Below are 12585 nucleotides of genomic sequence, written 5' to 3'. Positions count from 1 at the left end.
TGGCCAGACTCTCCATGCCTCGGCCGCGGACCTGGTAACCGGGAGCACGGCCGGCGGCTCTAGGAGCTTCGTTCGGAGCCAGAGCACCGAAATGGGCAGCCAGCTCCGGAGATGTCTGGTGTTCGCTTTGTCATCATTGCTTCATGGCAGAGATTTCTGTGGCCCTCTCAGTTGTCTGAGGCGACACGACGAAATGCTGTCAAGAGCTAGTCAGTGATGGGACGGACTCCTGACTCGGGGCTTCCTGGACAAAGCGGCAATCCCGACTCCGTCAGTTTTGCAGACCAGAGAAGAGCGACGTGGCGGTACATACTACAGAGCATAGCATTAGGACCTTAACGCCGACCATAACGTTATCAACAAAACAACCCTAAGAAAGAACAGGAACCAAGTCCCCGGTCCATGGAGGGATCAATTAGCTTCATTGGCCTAGCGACAGACCTCTTACCGTTTCGTGCAGCGGGTAGCCCCGCCATGAGCCGCGGCATCTTGATGTCAGTGACAGAAATGAGGGGCAAAAAATTGGAAGAAAAAAAATATGTTCGCACAGAGAGCTGACTTACTAATTATCCATACGGCAAGCGGTCAAGCGATCAGCCAAGCAATCTTTGAGAGCAGCACTCGTTCCAAAACAAGCTGGCAGGAATTCCAGGCTATCCTAGATCGGGGAACCATTTCACGAACTGACAGCCAAGCCTAGATCAGAAGGCGAAACCCATACTCCACTGACAGGACAACCACACGAGTGGGTTGTTCGACGTGTGCTATGCCATTCTTCCATCATGACGTTATGGCTTCTATCGCCTTCTGAAGAGCATTCCGGCCGCTGGCAACCCCGTGTTTACCATGAGGGCCAGCATCAAGGGACCACCTCGTCGGACCCGGCGCGGGCCCGATGGAGCTTCGTCATGATCTGGAGCAACTGCTCAAATGCCATTTAAGAAACTGACTATCCCGTCCCAAGATTGAGTTGACTTTTGAAACAGCAGTACAATCTCATCCTATTTTCACGTTTTTGTCATTCATCTTACAAAATCTCGCGATACCCAACCCTTTGATACCCCTTTTCTCAGATCGTCAACAACTCATCACAATGGCTCCCGTTTCCAACAAGTGCTTCGTCTTCAAGCAGGTCCCCAAGGGCCTGCCCGTCCCGGGCCAGGACCTCACCGTCGAGGACCGCCCCATCGACCTCGACCAGCCCCTCAACGGCGGCATCCTGATCAAGGTCCTCTACTCCTCCTTCGACCCCTACATGCGCGGCCGCATGCGCCCCGCCGAGGCCGGCAAGTCCTACATCCCCCCCTTTGAGCAGGGCGCCACCATCGTCTCCTCCATCGTCGCAAAGATCGAGCGCTCCGACACCCCGCAGTTCGCCGCCGGCGATCTCGTCACCTCCTTCATGGGCCCCAACGCCGAGTACGCCGTCATCCCCGCCAAGTTCACCCAGGGCTTCTTCAAGGTCCCCAACACCCACAACGTCGACCTCCCCCTCTTCGTCGGCGCCCTCGGCATGCCCGGTATGACCGCCTACGAGGGTCTCTACGACATCGGCAAGCCCCAGAAGGGCGAGACCATTTTTGTGTCCTCCGCCGCTGGCGCCGTCGGCCAGATCGTTGGACAGCTGGCTAAGGCCGAGGGCGTCAAGGTCATTGGCTCCGTCGGTTCTGACGAGAAGCTTGACTTCATCATCAACGAGCTCGGCTTCGATGGCGGCTTTAACTACAAGAAGGAGTCTCCCCGCGACGCCCTGAAGCGCCTCGCACCCCAGGGTATTGACATGTACTTCGAGAACGTCGGTGGTGACCACCTCGAGGCTGCCCTCGAGTCCTTCAACCCCAAGGGCCGCATCATCGGCTGCGGTATGATCTCCGACTACAACACCCCTCTCGAGCAGCAGAAGGGTGTCCGTGGACTCTTCCACCTCGTCGCCAAGAAGCTCTCCTTCCAGGGCTTCCTTGTCGACCTGTCCCCCGCCAAGTACAAGCCCTTCCAGGAGAAGGTGCAGCCCCTCATTGCCAAGGGTGACTTGAAGGTCAAGGTTCACGTTACGGAGAGCATTGATCAGGCTGCGGAGGGTTTCGTCGGTATGCTTACGGGACTGAACTTCGGCAAGGCTGTCTTGAAGATTGCGCAGGAGTAATTGGGAACATCTGTATCAAAACAGAGACATGTGTATAGTATAATGACAATTGATGATCACGAGATGCAACATTCCAGAAGCTCGGCATTCCTTCAAGAGTAATAGTGATATTCATGTTTTCGATTCCAGCCACTGTACGGTTACGACCTAGCGAATAATACGACAAGACAAAGGGCAAGACAACCTGTCAGAAGAAACAAGAGCCCGCCAAGACTTCAAACCTAGGCATCCAACATGGATGAAAGATGTGTACACTACTCAAACTCTAAGTCCCGTCCTCGATTGCCCAGTGCCTTTCTGAACGCCGATTCGCAACCCGAGAACTCCATATTGAAACTTGCAATTTCTAAAATGAGAAGCGATATACTATTGATAATCGGCTCTGTTGCCTCGAATAAGCGCTGAGCAAGTATGCGGCCCATATCATCATCCGGCTGGAAGTCTTCTGGATAAGGTCCGGGCCCAAAGGCCGAGGCCTCGCATCGTTTGATGTGACACCTGAATTCCTCGAGAAGAAGTAGGCCCTCAATATGAAGGTTCTTCCAAACGTTGTGAATCATGGTTTTGGGTTCCAGAAAATTGCAATGCCCCGGGAGGAGCATATGTCTTGTCAGCTGTGATAAGACCTGCCACAAGTTGTAGGCCGGTAAGCTAATTGGGCACCTCGAACTGCAGTCGCCTTTGACACAGTCGTAGATACATTTTCCAAGGGACTCGTAGTCGAATGCTCCATTTTGAAGTACAGCTGGCCAATCCTGCGTGGGCGTAGTCCAATCAAGTAACGTATCGCTTGATGGATGGCTAGCCCTCCATTCCTGAGCCAAACACTTTCGATCTTCTATATCATGTTCAGTTAGTTGAGATTCGTCTATTCATTCCTTCAAGATATGGTCTCTTACCCCTGGGGTGTACGTAATCTTGCGGCAGGCACAGTCGTTCCCGTGGCTGTGGATGTTCCTGGTCCGACTGCGTTGGGCAAGTCGCATCAGAATTCAGTCCTACTATTTCTTTAAAGCCATATGCATTGTTTATTTCATACTTCTCGTGGCCGCAGAAGGGGCCTTCACCAGGTTGTGGCTTCTTCAGGTGCTTTCCCAAGTATATCGTTGCTCTCATCCATGCCATCATCTCTGGTTCGCAAGGTAGCAGCATTTTGTTATTGTCTTCGGATTCTTTGTTCAGTTGTATCTGTAGATCCTTTCTTCGTCTGTAATTCGACTGTTCCGGTACATATGGGATTTGTTCTGGCATGTCCAGAACTTCTTCTGGTGTGCTTCCGGCTTGCTCAGATCCAAGGAGACTCTCTTCATCTGAGTCTTCATCTAAGTCTCCGGTGGCCGTCTTTCTTATGTCCTCAAAACCTTGCGCAAAGGGGATTGACTGACTAAAGGATTTGTCGCGCGCATGAGATCCGAATTTGAAGTGGTGTACATTTTGTTTCGAAGACTTGGGTAGAAATTGTGTTGGTCTGGCGGCGTCGGTATGAGTGTCTTTCATAAAGCTTCCTGTGGCATTTTCAAAAAGTCTTCGTGCCGCTGTAGCAAATGTCTCTTCTTGCTCCGCAAAGAATGGACCGGGGCGCTTTCCCTTGGACACAACGGTGATCCTCGTATGTCCTTGGAAGTCCTCATCGTCATAATCAGAGTCATGCGCAGTGTTGGGTCTTTTCCTATTCAATCTCTCATACTGAGGACCGCAACTCTTTGGTTTGTCATTAGGAACCATAGGAGTGCCCGAGACAACCTGTTCATCTCCTATTTCATTGTTTGACCTCGGAAAAGCTGGTTCACCGAAACGTATCGCTCGACGCCTCGGTTCTGTGCCCTTCGAGGCACTCTTTGGAAGTATCTCTGCATCATCCAACTCGACCACTCGAGTGAAGAACATGTTGCAATTTTTGCTGCGTGTTCTTAGTGACTCTCATATCATATTACAGGAGGAAGAACTCACCATTGAGCCTGAGCACCAGCCTTTCCAGGTGACATTTCGTGGCACCACGGACAGCTAGCAGGATGCCTCTTTTGTGCATTCGAAGATGTTTCTCTACACATCAAACTCATATCCACCATTTGATGTGTTAAGAATGCGCTCTCCCATTCTAGTGACCTGTTTACCTCTCGGTCACTTGCGCGTTCTTTTAGAGTGTATCGCTTCTTCTTGACTCGGTGTGCACCCTTTTTCCCCTTGAAACGATCCATGAGGACATATTCGAAAGCATCCCAGGAAGTGATGGTCCGCAGGTGAATCGGAAACACTCGACCTGTGCTATCTTCGAGGGTGAAATATTCGTCGCTAAGAGGTCGGTCTACATATAGTCTCATTAATATGCTTTTGATCCCGTTCAGCTCTCCCGACAGTGCAACCATCATTGTCATGATATTGGACGTGGATCTTTGGATCTGTATCCCAATCTCGGCCACTGAACTGAGCTTAGAGAATAATTGTTTCCCAATTGCTCCAATATATCGCTTCATTGATTGGCCGGATCGTTTGATAGCATCTAATGTGCGATTTTCGTCATTCAAGGCCTGTTCGATGTAGTCCTGATGGCTTCGTTGCGTCAGGCGACTACAAATGACATGAGGTCAGCATCAGGTTTCTTCCGGCTGCGATACTGATACTCACATATTCGTTATTCCTAGAAGCATGCTTAGAGATACGGTGTGCCCTCTTATTTCATCTTTGAACTTGATGACTTCATGTTCCTTAAACTTCCATTGAATCTTCCAAAACGCGTCCCGAGCGCGATTCTTCGTCCCATCTTCATCGAGACTGGGGCTGAACTTCTGAGTTCGATCGCGAAAATCGTGAAGAGACCCGTTAATCTGAGCCAAATTGCTAGTTGCGAGCGCTTTCAAGTCATCAAGATGAACGTCAAGAGTGTTGTCGTCGTAAATCCGTTCAACCTGCTGCACCGTCCTGTGAAGAATCTCGAGTTCTCGAACAACATCGCGATAGTTCTTTGCAGAGCCCCGACAGTCATCTAATGCAGCAATGATGTCTTTGATTAGTTTTGCAACCGCGATGAAATCGCCAACTGAACCAAAGGCCAACATAAACTCCATCACGGAAAACGACGTTGACTGAGCGCAAAAGGTCCTGCGGCGGCGCCAATACTCCTTAAATGATGAAGGATTGCGAAAAGCAGCAGCGTCCACTGCATCGCGAGGCAGCGACCTAAAGGCTCAAAATCCGCCATGCACTGCCTCATCAGGCATTTTGCAAGGCGACTGCAGGAATGATCAGATGAATAGTTCACATTGAAATGATTGGGTTACAGACTTGTATGGCATATGCAAAGTTGCTGACTTGTGACACTCCATATACCAATGATTCGCCTGCACGAACTGCCGATCACAGCGTGCCATTTTACCAAGCCAACCAGCATAGTGAATTCACTCGGCCTGCATAGGCCCCGGTACCTATCCGCCTCGTCAAATGGTTGGTGCTTGTAGATCAATCATTCTGAGCGCAAGGTGCCGAGAGCCTGATTTGTACACTCAAAAACAAACCTGGGCATTAAACGAGCCTCCAAGGCCAGATAAAAACCGGCCCATTGGTACCACAAATGTTGTGTTGTACACGTCTTAAACAATTCAACTGACGTTTTGAATGCGCTACAAGAGGATAAAAATATTGCAAACGAATCTTCAAATTCATCGCACTCATTTGCGCATCAATTTACGCTATTGTTTACAAGCCTGGCTTGAATATCACCTTGGACACTCGAGCTCCATCAAACAACTTATACCCAGCCTCTGCCTCTGATAGTGGCATGCGGTTGCTAGTCAAGAACCTTCTCGTAGTCAGCGATCGCTCCAACGATAAGGCAGGACAATTAAGTCAGTCACGCAAAACTCACCCCAAAGACTTTTGCTTCTTTTCCAGCAGTTCTAAAGCCTCACTGAAAATGCTCCTAACGGGGCATCGGCCCATTTGAAGCCGGACGTTCTTGCTGGAATCAGATCAGTATCAATGACCTCGACTGTAAGGGGGTATGCGCTCGGTGCGAGTACGTACTCGTAAGCCTCTTTCGCAGACCACGGTATCTAGGAGTCATTAGCAGAATGTCATCTACCATAGAGGTGTAGCACTCAAATCTTGAGAATGCACGCCGATACTGCTAATAACTCCAAACGGCCGTACAATTTCAAAGGCCGTTCTCAACGCCGGAGAGAGGCCCACGGCTTCGATGACAAGGTCGGCATCGCGACCCTCGGTCACAGCCTCGACCTGAGCCTGTAGGTTCGCCATGCCATCAAGAAGGTTCAAAGGCTTTGCTCCAAGCTTCTCCGCCCGCCCCAGTCGGTCTTTCACGCTGTCGATAGCGAGGAGACGTTGAGGTCGAAGGTTGGCGGCCGCAACGATGGCACACAGACCCACGGGACCGGATCCCACAACTACGATCGTGCTGTCACGGACAGCCATACCGGTCAACATTTCCATACCGCTTTTTACCGCATAGTACCCCGTGGGAAATATGTCGGCCATGAGGACAAGTGCCTCGTCGGCGATTGTCGCTGGCGCCACGATAGCTGTGGTATCAGCCAGTGGAACTCGAACATACTCCGCCTGCCCGCCATCTAGGAAAGCTGTGCCAAATAGAAGACACACAGGACAGCGTGCGCTCCCACCATTGCGGCAGTAAAAACAGTTGCTACTGTGCTTCCGCTGTCAGCTATGGCCGCTTGCTCTGGTGAAGGATTCTGGGATGGCTGGGGTTATTACCAAGAGACGGTGAACGGCACAACAACCTAATCGCCAACACGGAGAGTTTCAACTTCTGAACCTGCCTCGACGACTGTTCCAGCGAACTCCTGACCCATGATAAAGCCGGTCTGCGACGCTTGGTGTCCGCGATATACATGCAGCTCTCTGTGCCTCATGTTAAATTTGTGGTTTCTCAATGAACAGGATAGCCTGCGGTGACCTGCTTACGATCCGTACAAGGCAGTGACATCCACTTTCACAATAATATCGCCTTCATTCTGTACTGAACAACATCAGCTCGGAGCGGGAATCGTCCTTGCAAGGTATCGAAATATGCATACTCTTTGGGATCGGTCGCTCTTGGAGTGAAATATTACGAGGACCATGAAACACGACGACTTGCATCGATTTCGAGTCGCTCATCTTTCAATTGTAATTAACTTAGGAATGGAGATCGTTGTTGTGGCTTCCACGTGGAACTTGAGCTGGTTCAGATCTCAGACCTTGAGAGCGAGGGTTCACTTCCGTTATGACATATAACTATGCAGTGTATCTGGAGGCGAAATGTATGTTTGTCCAAGAAGTGGAATCGTGTCCTTGAGAGTCAAGTCTTATCCCATTCTCTTCCTGTGGCCTCAAATGGGCAAAGCTGTCCTCGGTTAAGTCTCTGTGATCAGTCCCGGACATATCATACAAGCAGTCCCGACATCGCTTGCATTTCAATGCCGGCCAACAATCTCCTTCTGACACGTCATCATCAGTTCGGAGAGTGCCGGTGAGTTACCTGAAAATCTTGGTCCTTCTCCGAATGACCATTACCAGGGTTCAAGACGCAGTTCATCAAGGATTAGTGCCAGCTACAAAAACTCGGACCCACTGCCTTCGGCGAACGGTTGTGTCACTGCTTACGGCGAAATCAACTCTTCTCCGAGATCACTCCGATTGGCAGCATTAATCGGTCAAAACTATTCCTTGACATAGATCAGCGGCTCAAACTTCACCCCACGGATCGTCATGCTGGCTGCATCTGCTTGATTGCTCCAGGATGGTACAACGTCTCTTGGCCGTTTCGATCTATCTCTGTTGACTCTCTGAAACCGACAGTCGGCACGACAGATATAGAAGAGGAACAGAGTTCTTCCATGACGAGGAGCACAGCTTTCCGTCCGGGGTTGAGTTCACTACGTTGCTGTTTGAGGTCCGCAAGAATCAAGATTCTCGGTCCAGCTGTATGTTGTATCAAGTCGGTCGCCAACATCAAAGTCCTTGCTTGACTGCGGTCCCTATGTCCTGGACAAGTAAACAAGAGTAATCCATCAGAGGTCTTATTAAAAAGCAAGCTGTATTACAAAAGAAGGTTGGTCAGTCTGAATGATAGACCTGGGTCCGCCGGCCCCCGGACAGAGCTAGGTAGATAGGCAAAATGTGATAAGATGCGTTTCCAGCAGCTTTCCCGGTCTCAAGAAACCGGCCTGATCATCCGCTTGACAATAATGTTGCGGTATCTCTATCCAATGAGAGTTCTGCCCGCAATCCCCCAGGTTTTCTCCTTCTTGGCTTGTCTAGTTGAATGAAGTATTTCAAGCAGGTTGGGTATTGATACCATCTTCTTCGCTATGACTGCTCTCCTCTCAAGCTCGTCCCTCCCTCACAAGTCGATCTGAACACCTGCATAAATCGCCACAAAACATTCACAATGTCACCCAATGCCGAAAAGAAGTCCAATACGATCACCCAACGCGTATCAAACGATGAAGGTGTTATATGCGCACAGCCCTCTGCGGCTGACAACCTGCGGCGTTCCCTATCTGCACGGCAGGTGCAAATGATAGCCATTGGAGGTACCATAGGGACGGGTCTATTCCTGGGATCAGGCAAGGCTCTCGCGACCGGGGGACCGGCATCTATGCTACTTGCCTACGCCATCGTGGGTGCCATTGTCTTCGTGACGATGTTGAGTCTCGGCGAGATGGCTGCCTTTATTCCGGTTGCTGGAAGCTTTTGCATCATGGCAGGGTAACGCATAGCCCAGATAATCTGTCGTTCGATTCTTTTGCTAATTGATTGCTTCAACTTAGGCGTTTTGTCGACGATTCGTTTGGCTTTGCACTGACCTGGAACTATTGGTTCAATGACGCTGTTACAACTGCAGCAGATCTAGTTGCTCTTCAACTTGTCATCAAATATTGGACAGATAATTTTCCCGGATGGGCTCTTAGCTTGATATTTTGGGTCTTCTTAGTGGGCGCGAATTTGATCGCGGTGCAGGTTTATGGAGAAGTAGGCGGACTTTCCAAACGCTGGCTGAAAACGTTGATTGCTGACATTTGACAGATTGAATACTGGTTAAGTTTACTGAAGGTTATTACTGTGGTGATGGGTCGACCGAAACCGCGGCCAACGCAGTTCGTTATTGCTGATCTGCGCTTCCCAGGTGTTCATCGTTGTTGGGATAGTCGTCAACTGTGGCGGCAACTCGACTGGTCATTACATTGGCGGTGAAAACTGGCATTTGCCCAACGCACCATTCGTCGGAGGGGTTGGCGGCTTTGCTACTGTGTTTGTCACAGCATCATTTGCATGTAGGCCTTGTGTCTTTCTTTGACCCACTGACGGCATATGAATGGTTCTGACGAGACGTAGATGGCGGGACGGAGTCCATCGCGATAACAGCGGGTGAAACAAAGAACCCGGCCAAGAACTTGCCAAAGGTGGTGAAGAACGTGTTTTGGAGGATCCTCATCTTCTAGTAGGTGTTTTCAAGATGTTTTTGGTCGGCCCCGCTAACATATATGTACCCAGTATCTTGTCTATACTTTTGATCGGCCTCAATGTGCCATACAACTACCCTGGTCTCTCCGCCAAGACTGTCGACGTATCGCCATTCACACTCGTCTTTGAGATGACCGGAGCGAGTGTCGCAGCAAGCGTGATGAACGTCGTGGTCATGACAAGTGTAGTGTCCGCTGGGAACCACGCACTCTTCGCCGGCGCTCGCCTAATCCATGCACTGGCATCCGCTGGACACGCACCAAGTACCTTTGGAAATCTCAATCGACAAAAGGTACCTTGGGTTGCTGTTGTCGTCACATCGCTAGCTAGCGGTCTTTGTTTTGCTTCTAGCTTTATTGGGGCAGGACAGCTGTGGAATTGGCTGCAGAAGTGAGTTCAACTCCAATCCCCTACCAGTTTCAGCTGCTGAGCCGCGTCATAGTCTTGTCGGTGTGTCAAATCAACTTAGCTGGTTGTCAATTGGAATCACCTCAATTCGATTCCGTAGAGCACTGGCGATTCAAGGCAAGACGCACCTCCTACCCTTCTCCAATCCCACGTATCCCGTTGGGCCATGGGCTTGTGTTATTCTCAACACTTTCATCATCCTAAATCAAGGGTGGTCCTGTTTCGCACCTCGCTTCGATGCGGCAAACTTCCTCAGCTTCTACATTGAACTGCCAGTTATGTTGGTCATGATCATTGGATGGAAGCTATACAAGAAGACGAAGCTCATCAGCCTTAGCGAGATGGACTTGGAGACGGATAGATACACGCCAGAGACTGATACAGAGAAGCGAGGATGGCGTTAAAAGTTGAAGACCTCAATTGATTGGCTTTTCTGAGGAACCATGAAGGTTGTTGAATCAATCCCTAAGTATGTCCATGATAAGCACTTCTGGGACGACAGGAAGTGTTGCCACCGTGTGATTAATATATTCTACATACAAGTATGTCGAACATGCTAAGTCGTGATTGACATTGCAGCCAGTCTACTGCTCATGACACCTTGAATAATCATCGGGATTTGACTGAAGCATTTTGGCATCGCCAGAGAAATCTCCTCGCGACCATGATTTCTTGTCTTGCTCGGATGGCGTCCACTTGATAATCGATCCACCCCCTGCCTACTCGCGACACTACCTGTAAGCGGTCCGCCTGGGCTAGGTCAGATCTCTCGCTAGGAGACTGCTCATAGACATGACATGCGAGGTTATATCAGTCTTCTGCAAGATCAAACTCATCTCTATTATATGTCCAGTGCATACTAAGCCAGTGTCTCCTTCGCCTTCTGTGTTTCTAGATACTGTAGAAGTGGCCCTGTCGGTGCATCCTCACGATCCATGAAAACCTCAACCATTCTAAGTCCACTTCCAGACCCTAGCTGTGCATTGATTAAAACATCATGCAGTTCCGACCATGTCCTACATGTAGCGGTGTAGGTGTCTTTGCTAGCACCAAAAAGGTGAGGGGCATGGAGATACCGCCAGGTAGATATGTCGTTGTACTCCTGCTTGCGCCCATGAATACATCTTTCAATGGTGTACCCATCGTTGTTGATCAAGAAAATCACAACATCAAGATTGTGTCGGATGATTGTGGCCAACTCCTGTGCCGTCATTTGGAAACTTCCATCGCCGATCAGGAGTATGGTACGAGCCTGGCCCTGTTTCAGACCATAGTAGTTTGACTCTGCAATCATTTCCCGCTGGGCAAGCGCCGCTCCTTGGGCAGCTGGGAGCATGAAACCAATGGAGAGCCAGGTAACAGGAGTGAATAGCCTCGTATGTGGTGGCAAGGGCATATCCCGCACACCATAACCTGCAGTGCCTGTCTCTCCGAGGACAATATCGCCAGGCCGAAGGATGTTGGCAATAGAGCGCCACAGTTTGTCCTGATAGATCAAGCCCGAGTCGTCTGCCAGAGCGGATAAAGGCAGCTGTGAATCCCGAGATAGAAGAGGGTACGGATCATACTTTGCGATCTTATTGACGTCGATGTGGTGATGCAGTCCAGATGCAACGTATGAAGCTGAGACATCTCGAAAGATGTCGGATCCCAGTTCAACCTGGGTTGATTTGATGAAGATGGCAACCTTAGAGGTAGGTAAAGCTGTGAAACCGTACGTGTTGCTTGAACTCAGGTGCGGTCCGAAGAAGAGAATAAGATCTGCCCTGTCGATAGTCTCCTTGACAGATCGGTCGGAAAATTCCCCTCTGTAGATGCCATGGAAGTTTGAGCGTGTCTCGTCGAAAAGACCTTTTCCAAAGTTCGTTGTCCAGGTGGGCCACCCAGTCGTATCAATGAGGGCTTGAACGTCACTAACAATGCCGAATGGCCTGCACTCGCCATCGGCGATGATAACTGGTCTTTTGGCACTATAGATTCTCTCGAGAATCTTGGCCAAGACGGCCTCCCTTTCAGGACTGAAGTTGACATCCATGGCGGAGCTACTCAAGGGCGTTTGCAGTCGGGCGGAAGAAATATTGACAGCTACTAGATCGACGGGGATCTGGATGTAAACTGGGCGATGGTGTATCAGGCACTGTTGTAGGACTGTGTCGATCTGCTGAGCTGATGTACGGGGATCCCATAGTGATGTTTGGGCCACGGTGACGTGCGCGTGCATCTTCGCGAATTGGCCATACTCGCCATCGGCAAAGGTGTGATGAATGAGCAGACGTGCATCCTGAGATGCTCTCGGTGGAGTTCCAACGATGTGGAAAACGGGGGAGAGTTCTACGTAGGCACCGGCGATAGCATTTACCGCGGAAAGTTCGCCAACACCGAATGTCGTGATGATTGCACCAATGCCTTTGTGTTACGGTCAGCTATCCGACAGTAGGGTCTGCTAACAGAAGTTGGGGATTGACGTTTAAACAGTACACTGGGGTCGTGGTCGTAGGTCGTAGGTCGTAGGCTGTAGTAGATCAAGTCTTCAGAGGCCAAGGTGATCAGTC

The 12585-nt window shown here is 50.1% G+C and overlaps 3 protein-coding genes across 3 annotated transcripts; 1 reads left to right on the top strand and 2 right to left on the bottom strand.

The window, feature by feature from the left end:
• Nucleotides 1-1093: 1093 nt before the first annotated feature.
• Nucleotides 1094-2143, top strand: COL26b_012869 (uncharacterized protein; the record flags this gene model as incomplete). The annotated part of the gene is made up of 1 exon (XM_053185503.1): nucleotides 1094-2143. One exon carries the CDS (start codon nucleotides 1094-1096, stop codon nucleotides 2141-2143), a length of 1050 nt encoding a protein of 349 aa, XP_053030536.1.
• A 3893-nt stretch (nucleotides 2144-6036) lies between these two features.
• On the bottom strand, nucleotides 6037-6634 carry COL26b_012868 (uncharacterized protein; the record flags this gene model as incomplete). The annotated part of the gene is made up of 2 exons (XM_053185502.1): nucleotides 6037-6192; nucleotides 6290-6634. The coding sequence occupies 2 exons, from the start codon at nucleotides 6632-6634 to the stop codon at nucleotides 6037-6039; spliced, it is 501 nt and encodes a 166-aa protein (XP_053030535.1).
• A 4352-nt stretch (nucleotides 6635-10986) lies between these two features.
• COL26b_012867 (uncharacterized protein) lies at nucleotides 10987-12068 on the bottom strand (the record flags this gene model as incomplete). Its single annotated transcript, XM_053185501.1, has 2 exons — nucleotides 10987-11009; nucleotides 11054-12068. 2 exons carry the CDS (start codon nucleotides 12066-12068, stop codon nucleotides 10987-10989), a joined length of 1038 nt encoding a protein of 345 aa, XP_053030534.1.
• Nucleotides 12069-12585: the final 517 nt, after the last annotated feature.

Source organism: Colletotrichum chrysophilum, assembly GCF_026319265.1.
Source record: "Colletotrichum chrysophilum strain AFK26 chromosome Unknown scaffold_194, whole genome shotgun sequence".
Lineage (NCBI taxonomy): Eukaryota > Fungi > Ascomycota > Sordariomycetes > Glomerellales > Glomerellaceae > Colletotrichum > Colletotrichum chrysophilum.
Note: the sequence above shows the minus strand (reverse complement) of the source record. Positions and strands in the feature narration are given on the sequence as shown.